A 22,063-nucleotide genomic window follows, 5' to 3' on the forward strand; every position below is an offset into this window, starting at 1 on the left:
CACACATTTTTGGGGAGACATAATTCAAACCATGATACCAGTGTTAATTATTATTGTCTGTTTATATTTTACAGATCAGAATTTTGCAGAACAGTGTATAAAATGAACAAAACTGGCTATTTTTCATGTTATTGTTGCTGTTTTTTCAGTGTAGAATATTGTTTTGACAAAAACAGTCTTTTTGGAATCCTGTTTCTCTGAAATCCTATTTCCCTGAGAAAATAGAAGTAATCAGAAGGATGCTTTTATAAGATTCCACTACCTGCTTGCATCTGTGCCTATATGTTGCATCTTTTCTCTTGTTAATATGTATGCAGTGCCCTTGCTGAAGTGAGACCGACCCCTCCATTTGTCCATTAGATCCCACACTCTTGTATATTGAAGGATATTTTTATTCATGGATTTTTTGCTGTCTATTAGATTTATAAGCATACAACAAGCCTTTTTTTCCCTGCTGTAAAAAGAGCTCTTTAGACCCCACTTTGCCTTCTAGCTACCACTCTTTCTTTTTCTTTCTTTGTAGTATTGCTCAAACAAGTTGTCCTTACTTGGTGTTTCCAATTCTGCTCTTTCCATTCTCTCTTGTATTCACTTGAATGGGGATTTACCTCCATCATTTCACTGAAACTATTCTTACTGATGTTATCAGTGACCTTCAGTATTTTAGTATGACCTGTACAAAATAAGTTAGCTTATTCTATTTTCCTCCTCCTTTTTTGTTAAATTGTGGTAAAAAAAAATATATATAGCAAAACATTTACCAACTCAACAATTTTTACATCTACAACTCCGTGTCATTGATTATGTTCATCATATTGTGCAACTGTCATCACTATCCTTCTCCAAACGATTCTGTCACCGTTAGCAGAAACTCAGTGCCCCCTAAGCAATGACTCCTCTTTTCCTCCTCCATTCCACCTTGGTAACCACTAATAAACTTTGATCTCTCTATATATTTGCCTGTTTCATGTAACTGGGATTATATGATATTTGTCTTTTGTATCTGACTTAATTCACTCAGCCTAATGTTTTCAAAATTCATCTACGTCATAGCATGTATCAGAACTTCAGTTCTCTTTATGGCTGAATAATATTCCATTACATACACACACACACATATACACATATACAACATTTTATTTATCCATTCATCTGTTGATGGACTCTTGGGTTATTTCCACCTTTTGAGTATTGTGAATAATGCTGCAACGAACATTGGAGTACAAGTACCTGTTTGTGTCCTTGCTTTCAGTTCTTTTGGGTGTATATCCAAGAGTGGAACTGCTGAGTCATGTGGTAATTCTGTGTTTAACTTTTTGAGAAACCGCCATACTGTTTTCCAAAGAGGCTGCACCATTTTACAATCCCACCAGCAATGGATAAGGGTTCCAATTTCTCCATCTTTGTCAACACTTATTATTTTCTAGTTTTTCTAATAATAGCCATCTTAGTGAGTTTGAATTGATTTTGGTTTGCATTTCCCTAAGGACTAATGGAAGTCCCTGGGTGGTGCAAATGTTAACATGCTTGCCTGCTACGAAAAAGGTTGGAGGATTGAGTCCACCCAGAGGCACCTTGGAAGAAGGACTTGGTGATCTACTTTAGAAAAATCAGCCATCGAAAACCCTATGGAGCACAGCTTTACTATGACATGGGATTGCCACGAGTCAGAATCAGTTTGACAGCAACTGGTTTAATGACTAATGATGTTGAGCATCTTTTCATGTGGTGATCGGACATTTGTATATCTTTTTCAGTGAAATGTCTGTTCAGGTCTTTTGTCTGTTTTTTAATTGGGTTGTTTGTCTTTTTATTCTTGAGTTGGAGGAGTTATTTATATATTCTGGATGTTAAACCCTTATTAGGTACATGATTATGAAATACTTTGTCCCATTCTATAGATTATCTCTTCACCTTGTTGATAAAGTTCTTTTAATTTTGCTGTAGTCGAATTCCTTTTTGTCGTCCGCCCTTTACATATTTTTAAGTGCTCACCGTCAGTTCTTTTGTTGACGCTTTCCCAGTGATCTCTTGGTTGGAGGAAGCTTATCCTCTGCTAGAAGTTTTGAGAGTGGCTTGTGGGTGAAGAGTTCCTTAAGTTCTTGTATCTTCAAAATTGTTCTTCTATAGCCTTGATATTTGAAGGAAAACCTTTGTGGATATAAAAGCCTTGGTTCATACTTTTGCTAACTGAGCTTTTTAAAACATTTGAAAAGTATGATATAAGGTAAATTATTCCCATTTATGTGTTATCTGGTCATTTTGCTTGGGGCCTTGAGGATTTTCATTACCTTTAAAATCTAATAGTTTTACCAGGATATTTCTTAGAGTTGATCATTCCGGCTTAATTTTTCTAGGTACCTGGTAGACCCTTTCAGTCTTCCTGTATTTCTGGAATGTTTTCTTGAATTATAATTTTAAATATTAGTTCTGTTTCTTGGTTTCCTTTTTCTTCAGTCCTTTCTGACAGTCCTTCTTTGATTCTTCTAACTTCTTCCTTCAGATCATTTCCTTTTTTGCTTCTTTCTTTAACTCATTTTCATTCTTTGGTTGTTTTCCTGCCTTGCTTTAAAGACCCATATTAAAATTTCACTTGAGTACCTTGTAATTTATTTTTCATTTTTTAGAATATTTTGCCTTTTTCTTATATTTCTTTTCTGAATTCATTCAACTCTTTTTAGTAGTCTTTTTTTCCTTGTCCAATTTTATTGTTTTTGAATTTCTGCTTCAATATAGTTTTTTCATATTCTCAGATGCCTGTTTGAGCATATTTAATTCTGTTTGTAGTGTTGTCTTAAAGTTTTCTTCTGCTTCATGGTTGTTTTTTGAGGATAACTTTCCTAAGTTGATATGTATTGAGTTTTGTCTTCTGCAATGTATTTGTTAAACTTCTCTTGTTTATTTTTATTTTTGTGGTTTATTTTCATTATTTTTATGGAATATATTACAAGATTCCTAGTTTATGGTGCCCACTTTTGTTAGTATAGCAAAATTCAGAAACTTTAGTGGATTTTTTTATTTGTTTTTGTTTTGGTGATGGGAGAGGTTATATTGGTCCTCTGATTTTGTGGTTCTCTTTTGTCTTGCAGTATCTTAAATTTCCCCCTTTGCTTCTTTTCCCCTTCACCATCCAGTTGTAAAAGGGCTCTTCTCCTTTTTGGCCCTGTTTCTCCCTCATAGCTGTGTGTTTAGAAGTCAGCCTCTTCAAATCACACCTATACATAAGTCTTTTCTCTGTAGTTCATTGTCTGATCAACTTGGGTACTTTTAGATTTGAAGTAGATTTAATCTTTTCGGCAGTGGTTTACACCCCTTTCCCAACTTCCTTCAACTGTCTTCCTGCAGTACAGGCAATCCGATTACAAATGAGTTCCATTCCTAAGTCTGTCTTTAAGTTGAGTTTGTACATAAGTTGGAGCAGTTAGGTACAGTTCATATCTAAAGTTAGTCAAATGTTTGTCTTAGTATACAGTATATAGTGTATCTTTCTATGCATAAAAACATTAAAAAAACACTTCCAGATACACTAAAACATCTTTAACATAATACTGTGGTAACAATAATATTGTTTTGATGTGTGTTGCAAAGTATTGCCCGTTTATTATTACGAATCATTGTATGTGCCTCGAATTTTTAATATAATAGGCTTTATGGGGGTTGGTTTATAACTACGGGTTGTACATAAGTCTGTATTCTTTCAGTCTGCTTTTGGTCACCACAAAGGCTTGAGTCGAGTTAGACTGAGGGTGTGGGTTTTGGCAGGAGCAATGGAGAATACACACTGGGATTTGGTGATTTTTCTCCTTTTATTTACAGTTATTTTGCAGTTTGGGTTATCCTCTATCTTCAAGTTAATTGCCAGTGTGAATTTTTGTGTAGATTTACTTTCCACTTCTTGTTCTCTATTGTTTTTGAGGAAATATTGGGAGATGTGTAACTAGGCGGTTAACTAATGTCTTCAGCTACCCAGAGGTTCTGGTTGTAAAAATTTTACCCTCAACAAAGCAATACTTCCTCTTGCTTTTTAAAGATTGAAATAAAATTCACATAACATAAAAATGAACCATTAACCATTTTAAAGTATGCAGTTAAGTAGCATTTAGCATATTTACTCTCTTGTGTAACCATCACCTTCATGTAGTTCCAAGACATTTTTGTCACCCCAAAAGGAAACCGTGTACTCATTAAGTAGTCATTCCCCATCCTGCCCTTAACCCTCTGTCTCTGGAAATCACTAGTCTGCTTTCTGTTTCTTTGGATTTACCTATTCTGGATATTTCATAAAAGTGGAATCATAGACTAAGTGACCTTTTGTGTCTGTCTTATTTCACCTAGCATAATGTTTTTGAGGTTCACTTATGCTGTAGCATTTATCAGTACTTCATCCCTTTTTGTGACTGCATAATATACCATTGTATAGATACACCACATTTTGTTCAGCTAGTCTTAATTGATGGACGTTTGAGTTATTTCCACTTTTTGGCTATTGCGAATAGTATTGCTACTTTTTTATTTAAATTTTTTATTATAGCCATCCTCCTTGCTTTTGTAAGTATATTTCTCAAACCTAAAGACAAAAAAAAAATGAGTCTTTTGTTACATTAAGTTATTTCAAATAGTAGTTTCTAAATGACGATTTCTTTTTGGTATTTTTTCAAGTGTAGGATCAATTCTTTGATTCCTGAAATTTCTGTTGGCAGAAATAAGGAGCAGCCTTATTTGAGAAGAGTTTGGAGTGGATTATAGTTTGCCTAGATTGAGCTAGACTTGCCATTTGTATTTACAAGCATTTGACCATGGATATATTCGATATGTTTTATAAGATTTTACCACCCAGTGGATTTTTTGTTTTTAACAAAAACAGAATCTCACCAAGATTCCTGACAGCTGTTGGTGATTTTCTTAACCATTTCTTAAACTACTAGATTTTTTATAGTTTTTATTGTGTGAAAAAAGACCTTTATACACTGAGAGAGCCTTCTATTAATCTTTCTTTGTATGATGTGTGTTTATTTTGCAGGTACCAAAGACACTGGGATTATTAAGGATATTAAGTGTCAAGTTTTACAGTCGCCAGGAACAAGAACAGGTAATGCAAATTGGCTTAACCTTGTGCATCTCAGACATTTTCACCACAGTACCTTTAAGGACAAAGTAGAATGAACCTTGAATATTCTGTATTTTTCTCTGGGTGTATTCATAATTATAAACTCTGGGTGGTGCAAACAGTTAACACCCTTGGCTGCTAACCGAAAGACTTGAAGTTCGAGTCTACTAAGTGCACTTCCTCAAGGAACTCGCAATATAGTGGGTGGAGACGGACATAGAAATAGTTATAAAACAGTATTAGGTTATAAAATATATAAAATACATGAAAGTTAAAATGTGTAATCTAATTTATAGTGTAATACTAAGTGTCATTAAAGTGCAGAAAAGGGAGCATTTATTTATATGTGAAACTTGATTTGAATCTTAAAGTAAGAGTTCACCAGGGAGAAAAGGGAAGAGTAGACATTTCTGGCCTGGGGAGTAGCATGTGCAAAGTCATGAAGTGTCAGAGAACACTGTTGGGAGGACTGCAGGTATAGAATCCATAGACTCTTGTTTTTTGGGCTCCATGTTTATTTTATTTAGAACATTATAGTTGTAGTGATATTCAACAAACAGACGCAATGTCAGAAGTGCTCACTCGTCTATGCCAAGATATTTGGAAGATAGCTACCAGGCCAACCAACCAGAAGAGATCCATATTTGTGTCCATTCCAGAAATTCAAGCCAGATTCAAAAGAGGACACGGGACAAGGGATATCATTGCTGATGTCAGATGGATCCTGGCCGAAATTAGAGAATATCAGAGAGATGTTTGCCTGTATTTTATTGACTACGCAAAGGCATTCGACTGTGTGGGTCATAACAAATTATGGATAACATTGTGAAGAATGGGAATTCCAGAATACTTAATTGTGCTTGTGCAGAACTTGTCATAGACCAAGAGGCAGTCGTGTGAACATGACAAGGGGATACTGTGTGGTTTAAAATCAGGAAAGGTGTGCATCAAGGTTGTATCCTTTTACCTTACTTATTCAGTCTGTATGCTGAGCAGATAATCCGAGAAGCTGGACTTTATGAAGAAGAACAGGGGGATCAGGATTGGAGGAAGACTGATTAATAACCTGCGATATGCGTATGTCACAACCTTCCTTGCTGAAAATGAAGAGGACTTGAAGCACTTGCTGATGAAGATTAAAGACTACAGCCTTCAGTATGGATTACAGCTTAACATAAGGAAAACCAAAATCCTCCCAACTGGACCAATAAGCAACATCATGATAAACAGAGAAAATATTGAAGCTGTCAAGGATTTCATTTTACTTGGATCCACAATCGATGCCCATGGAAGCATCAGTCAAGAAATCAGATGACATATTGTATTGGGCAAATCTGCTGCAAAAGACCTCTTTCAAGTGTTAAAAAGCAAAGATATCATTTTGAGGCCTAAGGTGTACCTGATCCAAGCCATGGTATTTTCAGTTGCCTTATATGTATGCGAAAGCTGGACAATGAAAAAGGAAGACTGAAGAAGAATTAATGCCTTTGAATTATAATGTTGGCAAAGAATATTGACTATACCATGGACTGCTGGAAGAACGAACAGATCTGTCTTGGAAGAAGTACAGACAGAATCCTTCTTAGAAGTGAGAATGGTGAGAGTTTGTCTCCCATACTTTGGAGATGTTATCAGGAGGGACTTATCCCTGGAGAAGGACATTGTGCTTGATAAAGTAGAGAATCAGCAAAACAGAGGGTGACCCTCAAGGAAATGGATTGATACAGTGGTGCAGCGATGGGCTCAAACATGCAGCTATTGTTAAGATGGTGCAGGACTGGTCAGTGTTTCGTTCCGTTGTACATAGGGTCGCTATAAGTCTGAAGCAACTTGATGGCACCTAACGACAAGAACAACAATATTCAGAAAAAGAAATATTTGGACACTTGGTATTCACGACTCTTTTTTGTACCAACTTCTCTATACTGTAGATTCTATACATATTGGTTAATGTGGTATGTTGATAAACAAACATAACTGTTCATTCGGTATAAGAAAGACCATCTTTATTTTTGCTGTCACCTCCTGGGAACTTCACATTGTTTTTTACCTTGCCTTTACTTATTGGTTACTCTTTCATGTGGAATTTAGCTATTTCTCATTCTTGTCAGCGTCCTCTGTGACTGAGCAGAAGGAGGAAGAAACAAGCAACTAATATCCTTGTGTTTTGGCCCTTCTTTTTGACACACTGTACTAGAATCCTTAACTGTTTGGACTTTAAAAAAATAAAAAAATAAAGAGAAAAATATCTTTGAACTTGGTACTCTAAATTGCCTTAAAGTGAATATGTGAATGTTATGTTTGCATTTTATTTGTACCTGGAAGTTCTTAGCCCAGAAATAATTGTGAGTCATAAATTTTTAGTGCCATAATTTTAGAGCTGAAAGGACTTACAGAAATTATCTAATAATTCTTTATTATTGCAGACACTTTCTAGCTTACCAGTATTTTCACATGATCTCAGTGTAAACTTACTTGACTAGGATTATGATGCCTGTTTTATTGATGAAGAAATTAAGTCTTCAAGAGAAATGGCTTACCCAAACTCACTTACCTAGACAGTGTTAGAGATGGGTTTGGGCTTGAATTGGCTCTTGGTCTAATGCTCTTTTTCCACCATCTCTTGTGGCCTCTCGTCTAAATGCTTAGTTGGACAATTGTAGAAATGGAAGCCAAGATATGTTGTATTTAAAAGTAGCCCAGATTATAACTTATTATCTCAGAAAAAATGATCTATTTTTTCTAATCAAGTTTGGCAGCAATTACATTTCTCTTTAAAAACGTGTATCTCTTTACTGATTTTTTTAAAAAGGGCTCTCCTTTCTTGATAGCAATCATATGGTTCATATTTAATTCATTGTGCTGTATTCACTTGTCAGACTATAAAGTAGCAACACTGAGATCAGAGAGTATTAGAGGTAATTTATATAAAATATCTAGGGCAGTGATTGTCATATTGTGGACAATAAGTGATAGTGGTGGTGGCTGTTGTCAATTTGTTAATTTCTTTATAGCTATAGAACAATAAATAGTAGTCTACGTGTTCTTTTTTAATTTTTTAATTTTTTTAATTATATCCAAAACTTCTACAGTTCAGAATCATCAAGTGCTAGTTGTCTGGCATATATTGTCTCTTAAAAGGTATATTAAGAATCAGAATTGTTTATGCTCTTTTATGAAGGTTCGTGACTGGGGAAAAACTATAAAGACTTTTCTCTTTCCTTCATTATTTTGCAATATTTTTCTCTCAGTTTGTTAGCTAAGTTTTGAGGATGACTCTTAATTTGAAATATAGATTATATTTTTTGTCAAGCATCTAAATAACAGCAGGCTAGACTGTCTAGTAAATTCCTTGAGGACAGGGACTTATGTTTGTTTTGTTCTCTGCTGATGCCTCAGGGTATAAAATACAGCTGGCATATAATACACTTGCTCCTCATTTATCAACATGGTTAGATTCCAAAGACCAGGTCCTTATGTGAAAATTGGCATTACATGAAAATAGAGGATGACTACATCAGATCCCAAAATGGAGGATGACTAAATCATTACATAATTGTCAAATTACATCATTACATAACTGCCAAACCACTGTGACTCATGGCCCAGTCAAGCTGACACATAACCTTAACCTTCACAGCCAGCTTTACTCTTGCCTCACACCTCGGCATCTGTTACTGACAGATGTTCGTCATTAATGCACAAAATAGATGGATAAAAATTTTTTTACTTTTGTCATAAATGTGAAATATCGAATAACGAGATAGTTGATAAGTGAGGAGTAGGTGTATGTATTATTTAATGTATAATATTTAATGAATACTTATTGAATGTTGGAAGAACAATGCTTACAAATTCATCTTTTTAAAAAACTTATGCTGTAGAATTCAGTACTATTGTTTTAATATAGCTTGTATGTTTGAAAGGTATATGAAATATAAGTCTTTAATTTTTAATGTTCTATATAATACAGGCAATTGAAGAAAATGGGGTAATTTTAGCTAATCTTAGTACAAAGTCTGATATTTAACATTTAAAAGGATCTCTGTTTTGGAAAGTTCAGTTAAGAAGTTAAATTGCAATGTTTGAGAGAAGGGACAACTCCTACTCTAAATATTGGTGCCAGTAGTGGAAGGCTTAAATTAGTGTTCTTAATTGAGGAAAGATCGAGTGGACATTTGAGCTAGTGGTTTAATATACATGAGAAGTGGAAGTGGAAGTTAAAAATCATGTTTACCTTTTAATTTTGATAGTATTACATCACTACTCAAAAGATTCAATGAAGTAAGAGAAAGTACCTTTAAAAAGTTTTGGGAAAAGATTTGAGACAGGGAGGGACATAGATTGGATAATACAAAGTTAATTAAAAGGGCAATAAATGAATTGCTAGTGAAAGAAGACAATATTATGTTCAAAGTCTGTTGCATAAAGGCTCTTTGTAAGCCAGCTTTTACCATGTCCCATGCTGCCTACCCAATGATGCTAACTTACCAAGACTACCTTTCGATGTAGTTAAAACTTTATAGAATAGAGTAGACTGAAGCAGATAGTAAGTTGTATTCACTGTTTTCTATTGTCTTACTTCAGTGATGCATGTTCCTTTCTGTTTGTATTTTAATAATCTTATGCATTTTTCTACTAAGAGATCACTTCGTGCCTTCTCAGTCAAATAGACTTAAAAGATAATATTCCCATTTTAAAGTAGTAGGTGCCAGATATTTTTATATATTTTTATTATCTTATTTAATATCACAACAATCCTACAAGGTGTAGAATTGTTCTTCCAATTTCATAGATTAGAAATAGGTTAAAAAATCAAACCTAGATATGTCTGACTTAATGTCTGTGACATGTGGGTAGTACTGCGTTACTACCATGTTCTCTTATGGACACCCCAGAGAGGAAATTGGAAATAACTTTGTAGAGAGTAGGTAGAGCTAAAGCAAGTTGGTGAGCTGCCCTCTGTTTTTGTAAGAATTTATGTGCATGTTACTGAGTAAATTATTTTACTTATCACCCATTATTGCAGTCAGAATAGCTACATAGCGTGCATGAAGGGAAAGCTTTGGAATTTTTAGGGAAATAAGAATTGTGATTTCTTTAAGAGTAATACATTTACATATGGTTCTAAAATTTCAGTTCTTTTAAAAATTTGTTACAACAGCCTTTTAAAGTCTTCTGATGTAATTGATTGTCAGTTTTTCTAGATTATATAGAAATTCATTTTGTCTATATTGGTAAAGTATAAGAAAATCTATATTTTTTATCATTAAAAGCAAATTTAAATACTCATTGTTACTAGTGTTAAAACAAAAATCATATTAAGCCAATAGTAGACAATTGTTTGAAGTTTATTTAGTATAAGATTTGCAAATCAGGGTAACATTTAGTGTGGGGAATCAAAAATGTTCCAAAGAGGAAAGAACTTCCAAAGATTCTTAATCCCCATCATGCTGACATTGCCATGGAAATGGGGTCAGAACAGTGTTTATATAATAACAGTTTACCCTAAAACACAGCTTGTAGTCTGACCCTGGAGTTTCTGTTCCTTGAAACTGACTGCACATAGATAATTCTTCAAAAGAGCACAGTGCCTAAGGCAAAACGGTCTTTACTAATTTATCTAGACAACTGTTTGAGTTAAAGGCGACTTTTAAAAAGCCAGTCTTGTTAAGGCTCAGTGTCCAAAGATCACCTCAGAAGATGGCTTGGGTGGGTCACTCCAATCTCCATGGAACCCAGAAATCTGGATTCTAGGAGAATTAAGCTTTGTTTCTCACTAGGAGAGATAGTAGACAAGGCAGATTAGAGGCATGTTTTGTGGCTTTGGGATGCTATAAACATCAACTCCATGATGCATGGAATATGATTATTTTAATCCAATTTTAGTTTTCAATACCATTTAGTACCAATGATTCCTAAACTGACATCTTTTTTTTTAGCCAGACCTTCTCTGCTTCTGAGGTTTATGTATTCAATTGCTTATTGACAGCTCCAGTAGGATAGCTTTCCGGCATTTCAAACCTAACATTTCCAGAACCAAATTCTGATTTCTTCTCTTCTTCCTGTTCCTAACCTGTTTCTCTCCCAGGCTTGATTACTAAGTAATCCACCCATCTCGGTTGGTTCAAGCTGGGTTCTGTGATAAGTGTAGTAAGTGACTTTAAATATATTCTAGTTTTCATTCTTAGAACACCCTTATAATGTGGTGGTGTTTGTTCTGTTGTTCAGACTCATAGTGACGCTATGTAAATCAGAATGAAATGCTGCCTCATGTTATTTGCATTTTACCGAGACAAAAAGTCTCTGTTATGTGTAGTGGTTAACTAATATGCCTACAGTCACATAACTACTAAGTGGCAGAGCCAGATTATATATTCTTGGCCAACATTTCATCTGTTAAAATGATGTTTAAGATAAAAACGACATTCATAGTTGAGAAATATGAAAGAAATTCACAGACACATTTTAACCAAAGTGAAAATTACAGCTATACCTAAATTTTATTGCTTTTATAACTACTTGATTCAAATGGAGGAGCAGAGAACAAGATTTTCACTTACGCTGAGAAATCTTAATACAGTATGAGGGATTATGGCTTAAATGTTTGAGGTTTACTTTTATTGTGATGTATAGCTTATTGAAAAGCCATCTCCTGCTATGTACTCTGGAGTTCCCTCCCTTGCCAAGCAACAGGCCTTCAGACTTCCAAGTACCACAGACTGTTCACAGAATTTAGCATGGATTTTCCACAGTACTCACTGTGGCTTGAGATCTTGTGCCACAGTTACTCTTAGGATAATGAATTACACCCTGGGCCAGCTACCCTGAGTGCTATAGGCATTCAGAAATATTTCTACAAATGAAAAGCAGAGCTTCTGTTTCAGAAGGAAAACACTGTCTTTTTAAAGTAACAAAAGTGACTTGTCCGTCACTGATTAGCTATGATTCAATTGCTGCTGCTAACTGTGTAGTCTTACTATGCGTATATATGAAAGTTAAACAGATACCATTTAGTACTTCAAAGAAATGTATACTTAATATGTATAGATTGATAAAATGTAATGTCTGGAATTTGCTCTGAAAGACTCCAGGGGGAAAATCCCTGCGATTGGGGTGTTGCTTGGGGAAGGATAAATGAAACAAGCTTGATATTTGTTGAAGGTGGTTGTTGGGCACATGGGTATTCATTATTCTATACTTTCTGTGTTTAGGTGTTAGTGAAAATTTCTATAATGTTTTAAAAAAGGAATGGTAACTTTGCAGTATGTTATCATAGTATCAAATGAAAATAAAGGGATTAAGTACCCCCACATTAAAAGCAAGTTGTAACCTTTTAGTTAATACATTTCTTGCCTAAGTTTTAAAAAGCAAGAAAGAATGAAAGAAAGGAAAAAGAAAAATGAAAAGAAAAGGCGGCATATTTGTTTCATTATTTTTCTGGTTACGATGCTGTTACTCAGTTATTCACATTATTTATTGTAAGTATTTTTATTGTGCTTTAGATGAAAGTTTGCAGCTCCAGTTAATGTCTCATACAAAAATTTATACACATATTGTTTTGTGACATCAGTTGCAATCCTCACAATGTGACAGCACACTCCCCCTACCCCGGGTTCCCTGTGTCCATTTGACCAATTCCTGTCCCTTCCTGCCTTCTCATCCTGCTTTCAGACAGGAGCTGCCCATTTGGTCTCATGTGTCTGATTGAACTAAGAAGCACATTCCTCACGTGTATTATTTTTTGTTTTATAGTCCTGTCTAATCTTTGTCTGAAGGGTAGGCTTTGGAAATGGTTTCAGTTCTGAGTTAACAATGCATCAGTGGCCATAGTTTCAGGGATTCCTTCATTTGCCGTCAGACCATTTAGTCTGATCTTTTTACATGAATTTGAGTTCTGTTCATTTTTCTCCTGCTCTGTCCAGGACTTTCTGTTGTGATCCCTGTCAGGGTCATTGGTGGTAGCCAGGTACCATCTAGTTCTGGTCTTAGGCTGGTAGAGTCTCTGGTTCATGTGGTCCTTTAGTCCTTTGAGCTAATATTTTCCTTGTATCTTTGGTTTTCATCATTTTCCTTTGCTCTAAGTGGGATGGGACCAATTGATGCATTTTAGACGGCTGCTTGTAAGCTTTAAAGTCCCCAGACGCAACTTACACATATTTTTTTGTTAAAGAGATTCATAAGCTTTGCCTTTGTTTTCAGCATGCCTTAAGTGGAGTCGTTTAATGGAGTATTTGTATTGAGAGTTACCATACAGATCACAGGACTAATTATTCAGGTGATCAAAACAATAAAATATCCTTGACCATAATTCCTGCTGAGGAACATGCATGTGACTGCTAGAAAGGCCATGGGCCCACATGATGCAGATAATGATGGTGTAGTAGAAGTGACATAGGTTGAGACTGAAGACATCTGAATTCTAGTTCAGGTTCTGTTACCTACACTTTAATGATCTTTATCAAGCATCTTAACCCTTCTGGTCCTCAGTTGGTTCCTCTATAAAATCAAAAGATGTGGGCTGAGAGATCTTGAGAGTTCTTTTATTTAGCTAATAGAATTGATGCCTTTGAATTATGGTGTTGGGGAAGAATTCTGAATATACTATGGACTGCCAGAAGAACAAACAGGTGTCTGTCTTGGAAGAAGTACAGCCAGAATGCTCCTTACAAGCAAGGGTGGTGAGACTTTGTCTCATGTACTTTGGACATGTTATCTGGACGGAGCAGTCCCTGGAGAAGGACATCATACTTGGTAAAGTAGATGATCAGCGAAAAAGAGGAAGACCCTCATGGAGATGGATTGACACAGTGGCTGCAACAATGGGCTCAAGCATAACAACCATTTTGAGGTTGGTGCAGAACTGGTTAGTGTTTCTTTCTGTTGTACATAGGGTCGCTATGAGTTGGAATCAACTGGACAGCACCTAACAACAGCAACAACAATAGAAATCTACACTTCTGAGGCCCACAAAACTTATTGACTTTAAAGTCTTCAAAGGAATATGCCAGTTCCTTCATTTTTTCCTCCTTTTATCTCCATCACAGAAAAAGGGATGTTATATATTTAAAACTTTTCTGGAAGTACTTTTATTGCTTCCCTCTCGTAGGCATTTGTATTTTAATCTTTAGTTCTAGAATTCTGGGATAAACCAAAACCAAATCCATTGCCATTGAGTTGATTCTGACTCATAGCGACCATATAGGATAGAGTAGAACTGCCCCGGAAGGTTTCCAAGGCTGTAAATCTTTATGGAAGCAGACTGCCACATCCTTCTCCCGGAGAGCAGCTAGTGGGTTTGAACCGCCAACCTTTCGGTTAGCAGCTGAGCACTTTAACCACTGTGCCACCAGGGCTCCTTAGGATAAAACCAGACCAAACTTGTTGCCGTCGAGTCAGTCACCTGTTATATCTGGTTAAAGTAATTTTTGTAATCTTTTCAGCTATTTACTCATCCTACAATGTTCTTCACCTCTTGAAATTATTCTATTTGTTGTTGATGGTCAATGTTTTTTAGTCATTTTAGACCTGAGGACTTAAACTCAAATGTCTACAGAGGGTGGGCAGATAATATAAATTAGTGGATTGATCCAGGTGTAATAATTCTGATTTTTCAATCCAGTTGTCATTTGTTTTCAGTTCTGCAGCTGATACTTGCCTTAATGTTGGGGTGATAATATAAAATAGAGGGGCTTTGGCTAACTGAAAACCTTATGACTTTTCTAAGGGAGCATCAGCTACTTAGCTCCATCAGATGATTGCCATTTGGGGATGTGGGCCCTGCATTGCTCGATTTTCTAAATATTCAGGAGAAATGTGTTGGTGGGCTACCATTTTCTGGTCTCAGTTTCACTCTTTGTGGGCAAGCTACTTTAGGCCTTGTCCTCAGTAAACACTTGAATGGGAAGTAGTTATTTGTCCAATTAGTGTTTGTTCAGTTCTTCTGATTCTATAGTAGCTGGTAGGCTAGATGAACATCCCTGTGCCCGTACGGTTTCTCTCACGTGGTAACTGAGAAAACTTTGTATTCTAGTAGGAAAGAAGTGAGGGAGGTTATTTGGATAAGTAGAATTTATACAAACAACTCTTCCCCTGTGTATGTATGCTTAGGTTGGCCATGTAAAATCAGTATGTTACAAAGTTTCTCTGTTCTGTAGCAACAGTTGGGTTCCTTAAATTGGGTAGTTTGGCAGTAAATCTGGAAAATCTTAAACATTCATAGTGTACGTTAAAGCAAAAGGAACACTTTACTTCCTTTGCTTTCCATCTGTTCCCGTTACTCTTTGGCCCTCTCTTCCTCCATCTATCTCTCCCTCCCTCTCTCTGTCCTTCTCTTCCACAGCATGAGTTTTTAGACTATCCATGACATGTAGCATATCCCAGGCATTGTGTAAATATATCCTCTTTAAAAGACCTGGGCCCAGATTTTAAGGAATCTTCAATCTAGTCAAGACCAACCTATAAAAGATATTGAGAACTGATGGTAATTGATGTATGATATGAAGAAGTATTTTTTGTAAAACTTGTGTATTTGGGTTTTGTGTTATATATTATTCATAACACTATAAAACAGATAAAACTCCTTAAGGGCAGGAGTCCTGTTTCCATATGATGGAGCACGTTTATAGTGTCGTGAAGCAATTGGAACCCTTAATTATTAAAAATCATGCATAACATGGTACCCTTAAAGAGTTTTACTCAATTCTGGAAGTTATTTCTATTAGGCTACAAGTCCCTTGCTCTGACCTTATTGTAATATAATTATTGTATAGGATGGGATCTTTAAGATGAGCCTTTCTCCAGATGGGACTCTCCTTGCAGCCATTCACTTCTCAGGGAAATTAAGCATCTGGGCCATTCCATCTCTGAAGCAGCAAGGAGAGTGGAATCAAAATGAGCAGGTATGTCTTTTGGTTATGATTTTTCTCAGAATGATGCTCTCTTAAGGGTAAGTGCTGATAATTCTAATTTTACTTTGTTGATAATTTGTTGTAATTTATTTTGTTGATAATTTACATAGCTATTACTTATTCTCATCATTCCAAAGCTGTCCCATTCTTTAAATTATATTATCAGTGTAGTAGGACAGATTAAGAATAGAACAGCATTGTGTACTGAGTTTAATTTAGAGTGCAGTGCACTCTGTATCCTGAGTGTAATCTGTCCACGCCATTCTATGTTTATTTTTGTTCATTCGTTCCACAGCTTCAGAAGGGAGATGTTAATTTATTCAGCAAAAGTCAACTAATATGATGGAGGATTTGGAGGGACTCCTATTTGAAAAGAAAGTCAGAATTCTAAAGGAGTTATAATTCTTCCTAAATCTTGCAATTAGATTAATATGATGTTTACTTAAGGCTTGAAGGGAGTTACCTCTTCTTTCACTCCCAGGTGGGTAGCTAAGATATACAGAAAGATGGAATTGTTAATTTTTTGGTGTCTTGGAATGACAGGTTTCAAGGATCAAATGATTTAGCTGTTTATAACAGATAGAATCAATATCTACTATAACTGAAAATCACAGTGGGAAAGTAAGATCGGCTCACTTAATGCCATGAATTGTGACAGAGTGAAGGTTTAAGAAAATAAATCTTCCTCAACTGACTGTAGTTTGTTATAAATCTTTTACTTTCTGATGATTATTTTGCATTTTAGCAATTTAAAGGTTTATTCCCTTTCCTCTCACCCCATCCCCTTTTACTGTAGGCATATCCTGCTACCAGCTTGGTGGATAGTTTTGTGTTTTGTAATTCTGAGATGGAAGTGTATTTCTTGAATGATCTTAGTGGAGCAATGATTTTTTTTTTTTTTTTTTTCAGAATTCTTTTTTTGTTTCATTTCATCCAACTGTACTGTTAAAATAATTCTTAATAAATAAACAGATTTTTTTTTTCAGAGTAGCAGAGGAAAAGAGAAAGTTCAATGTTTCTTACTCTAGTCACAGACATAAATTGTTTTAAGTAATCTTTATCTTTTTGACTTATCCATAGGCTTAGGAAGTCCCCCTCAGCCCCCCAACTCCCAAACATTCACCTTCAATTTAATTATTTGGTCCCCAAATCTCTGCCACTGTCTCAGAGTTATTGGATGCAGTTAGATTTGGTCTTGCTGGAATTATGGCTAAGTTGACTTTTTCTCTCTAAGACTGGATCAGCTCTCAAAACTGTCCAATATATTTAGCTAGGCATGTCAGGCAGCGGAACTTCCACCAGGCTGTTACAGAACTGGCTGATAATTGGAGTATAGACTCATTTATATGCCATATATTTCATAATACTTATACTTAGTGAGGCACACTACATGAATTTTGTATTTTGTATCCATATTCAAAATGAAGACATTATTCAGATAATCGATCCAAAAGATGCTTGCATTTTTCATGGCTATCACTATATAATAATAGTATTCAGCTTCTCTTATTTGGGAGAATCTTGATGTTCTCACCATATGTGGGAAATTTCAGATTAGGGAAACATGTTTTTTAAATGGTGCAAACTTTGAATACAAAGGTATTTTCCCCCCGGCTTTCTGCTTTCTTAAATTATTTTCATTCACCTAAGAGAAACATTGATCAGCTTCTAAAGAACACTAATATTTCATTTTGTGAGTGCCCTGGAATGTTATACATGCAGCATAAGTGCTATTCATAGCAACATTGATTAGTATGCTGTTTTGTTTACTAAAATACAGGATACCCTTTTTTGCCTGCAAAGATACTTGCCTCTGTTGTAGTCCTTATTGGTATATGCTCGACTTTTCGACTGGTTAGGCGCTTTTTTTTTTTTTTTTTGTGATTAGTTGCTAGTAAATTGCCCTTGTAATCCATTAGTCTTTACTCATTAATGTTATTCATTAAGTAGATTTTTATAGTGCTTCTATCCAAAAAACAAACTTTAAAATCAGTTTTTAAAAAAACCCTCAAAGCTTGGAAATGGTCAGAGTCGTTTGAACAGAAATACCCTGAGAAGGTAGAAGGACAATTTATCAGGAATTGCTGTAGCCTGATTGTTTCCTACACAGTCTTCAGATAGAGCATTTGGCTTTTAAGTGAATCTTTTGGCTTTTAAGTGAATCTCAGTCAGAGGAGAAATGCAGCTTGATTCTCAAACTAGATGCATCTTTTACTACAAACTTACTTGTTTTAAGGCTTATATGCCTATTTCTTCTGATTTGGTTGTATAAATTATTTCCCATGAATACCTGCGTAAACTGGAAAAAATAGGTTTTGGGGTTTGGAAAATTGAAAACTTGACCATGGACCTGGGTGATGCTGTTTTGCAGGTAGATGTATCCTTTGCTGAGGGAAGCGGTGGCTTAGCTATAGTCACCTCATCCTGCTGTCACTGCCGTTCCCAGTGCTGCTCAGCATACTGCCTCATTCCAGAGTTCATCACATCACAGGCCAGCAACCTGCAGCTTTCCCTTTCACCTTGCTTCTCAGCATATAAAGAGGCTGTAGGGGAATAGAACAAACTCTGTCCTCTGAGATCCCAGTCAGTGTTAGCGTCAAAAGAAATTTGGTCCCAAGATGGGAACATAGAGGGAATTAAATTTTATCCATTCTTTTCTTTAGAAGCATAAGGTTGTACAAAAATGCAAACTCCTTCTTTTACCTGTCGTCTTTCCTAGTCTCCTGATTATGCTGCTTTATACCTGCTTCCTGGACCCTCCTGTCCCTGCTTCCTACTTTTGTCTAACCCTTTCTACTGTACTTTCTGAAACTTCATTCTGTTGTAAGCAAACTCTTAGGAAACCTCAGCCTTTCCACAAAACACTGTTTTTGGTTAAATAAAACAGAAATACCTGTTTATATAGCTCAGTAGGATTAAGGTACATGTATACACTATTCTTGTAGCTTTTACAAACTTTTTTCTACTAATAACCAATTATTACTTGTTGAGTACTTACTTTGTCCCAGGATTATACAGCAAGTAAGTAGAAGAGCTGAGATATAATTTCATATTTTTCCAACTCTAATATCTATTCTCTTTCCATGAATATGTAGGAAAATAAATACATTAAAAAAGGTACAGAAAAAACAGTACACATTTATTAGGCTAATAAATGCCAATGTGTCCTGCACGTATGTTTTTCTATAATACTTGGTATGTCATTAGTTAGTTTAATAACATCCTGCTATTTGAAAGGTCAAATTTATATGTAATAGGGAGGCTAGAATCACTATTGTTAGTAATTTTTTTTTTTTAATTTTTTTATAGTACTTCAGGTGAAGGCTTATAGAACAAATAGTTTCTCATGAAACAGTAGTACACATATTGTTTTATGACATTGGTTAACAACCTCACAACATGTCAACCCTCTCCCTTCTCGCCTTTTTTTTTTTTTGGTGAAAATATAGATAGGGAAAGATACACCATTTTAAAAATTTCTACATGCACAGTTCAGTGACATCAGCTATGCTCTTCCAATTGTGCTGCTATTCCCACTTTAGATGAAGGCTTACAGAACAAAATAGTTTCTCATTTAACAGTACACATGTTGCCCTATGACAATGGTTAACAACCTCACAACACATCAACAATATCCTTACTCAGCCTTGGGTTCCCTATCACCAGCTTTCCTGTCCTCTTCTGCATTCTGGCCCTTGTCCCTGGACTGCTGTGCCTCATTAGTCCCATTTGCTTTTATGGGGCTGTCCACTCCCTGGCTGAACGGTGAACCTCGGAAATGACTTCACCACTGAGCTAAAAGGGTGTCTGGGGGCCATACTCTTGGGGTTTCTCCAGTCTCCTTTGGGCCAGTAAATCTGGTCTCTTTTTTGTGAGTTAGAATTTTGTTCTACATCCTTCCCCAGCTCTGTCCAGAACCCTCTGTTGTGATCCTGGTCAGAGCAGTCAGTGGTGGTAGCCGGGCACCATCTAGCTGTACTGGACTCAGTCTGGTGGAGGCCTTGGTAGCTGTGGTCCATTAGTCCTTCAGACTAATCTTTTCCTTGTATCTTGTTCTCTTCATTCTCCCTTGCTCCCAAAGGGATGAGACCAGTGGAGTATCTTAGATGGCTGCTCACAGGCTTTTAAGACCCCAGACGCTTGTTAGTAATTTTTTAACATTGATTATTTCTGTTTGATAATCTTTAAAAGCACACAGCCAAACCCTCTTTCTCAGTGGATGCAACCCAGATTTTTTTAGCCCTTCCAGATGTGTTGACTGGTTTTTGGAAGTAGATCACCAGGCCTTTCTTTCTAGTTTGTCTTAGTATGGAAGTTCTCTTGTAATCTGTTGAATATCATAGCAACATGCAAGCCTCTACTGACAAGACAGGTGGTGGCTGTATATGAGAATGTATTGGCCAGGAATTGAGCCTGGGTCCCTTGAAGATGCAAATTCTACCACTGAACCACCACTGCCTTGCTCCTGGGGATTAATCACACTAGATTGGGCATATTAGATTTGAACTTTAGTATATGTAGGAAGTCATTAAAACCTAGTGTACTTGAGTTAATGCTGTAAAGCTTGTATGTAACAGTAGTATAAAGATTAAAATAAAAAACCTATTGCTGTTGAGTCGATTCCAGCTCATAGTGACTATAAAGAGTAGGTTGTTCCTATATTCATAATAACATTTAATGGTAAATAGTAAAGTTCTTCTATTTATTGAATTTCTGTTGAGTGCCAGAATAAGAAATACAGTAAGCCACTGTTCTTCCCCTTAAGACATTTATAGTCTTGCAAGGAAAAGGATAAATAATTAAAATAACATGTTTTAATATTATCAAAAGATAAGCTCAGAGGAAAGGCACATAATTCCACTGGTGATGTCAGGGAGAAGGATTGTTGGAAATAAATTACATTTTTTTAAATTGTTGTTGTTGTTATTAGGTGCTGTTGAGTTGGTTCCAACTCAGTAACCCTGTGTACAGCAGAACAAAACAGTGCCTGGTCCTGCACCGTCCTCAGAATCATTATTATGCTTGAGCCCATTGTTGCAGCCACTGTGTCAGTCCATCTCGTTGAGAGTCTTCCTCTTTTTCACTGACCGTCTACTCTACCAAGCATGATGTCCTTCTCCAGGGACTGGTCCTTCCTGATAATGTGTCCAAAGTACATGAGACAAAGTCTCACCATCCTCACTTCTAAGGAGCATTCTGGCTGTACTTCTTCCAAGACAGATTTGTTTGTTTTTCTGGCAGTCCATGGTATATTCAATGTTCTTTGCCAACACTGTAATTCAAATTTTTATAGTAAGGCTTTGCTGTTTGTGGAACAATTTTCATTTGCTTCACAACACAGCCTTTTAAAGTAAGATATGTTTTTATACCCATTTTAATAGATGAGAATAGTGCTAAAAGAAGTTAATTTGAGATCACTAAGTGTTAGAATCAAGGTTCCATTTTGATTCAGGTCTTCTGACTTTATAGGTTAAGCCTTTTTTCAGAGCACACATTTGTTGCGCTTTTATTTAAAAATACTGACTTTTATCTGGGCAAATCAGGTAGCAGCATACAGTATTAATGGAAAACACAGGAGAGATATCACCTTGGAGTTTATACAAATAGCACCCGAGAGTTGTGGACTTCATTATGTGGAGACCCTGGAAGTGTACAAATATGAATAAATGAGAGATATAGTATTGTCATTTACCAAGTGCATCGGTGTCATTGTTGTGTGTACTTATCACTGGAGTTCTTTTAAAGAGACGACCAAGACCCTGAAAAACACTTACTCCTTGTGGAGGCAGCTTCTACTCTTTTCTCATTCCTCTAATAATAGTCAAGTAACCTTGGGTCAGCCTGAAAGGAAAGGGCCTTGCCTCGCTTTATGGCTGCTCTAGGAACTGAATGGACAAACCAGATTATTTAAAATAGATTATATAGTACTGTAATATGTAGTGTATAGTCACCTTACACTGTTAGCGTCAACATTTCCTGAGGAGAAGCTGATGTTGCTGTTGCCCTGTACAACCTTAAACCCTTTTACCAAAGTTGTGACTTCAGC

The 22,063-nt window shown here is 36.0% G+C and overlaps 1 protein-coding gene across 3 annotated transcripts in view; it reads left to right on the forward strand.

Annotated features, from left to right (window-relative positions):
* The window catches only part of NBAS (NBAS subunit of NRZ tethering complex), a 461,389-nt gene that overhangs the window by 87,447 nt on the left and 351,879 nt on the right, over positions 1-22,063 (forward strand). For all 3 annotated transcript variants that reach the window (XM_023728239.1, XM_023728240.1, XM_023728241.1), the window contains 2 exons: positions 5,021-5,089; positions 15,880-16,008. In XM_023728239.1, coding sequence (XP_023584007.1) covers positions 5,021-5,089; positions 15,880-16,008 — 198 coding nt within the window. The remainder of the gene's footprint in view (positions 1-5,020; positions 5,090-15,879; positions 16,009-22,063) is intronic.

This window comes from Trichechus manatus, unplaced genomic scaffold, assembly GCF_000243295.1.
Source record: "Trichechus manatus latirostris isolate Lorelei unplaced genomic scaffold, TriManLat1.0 scaffold00023, whole genome shotgun sequence".
In the NCBI taxonomy this organism is placed as follows: Eukaryota; Metazoa; Chordata; class Mammalia; order Sirenia; family Trichechidae; genus Trichechus; species Trichechus manatus.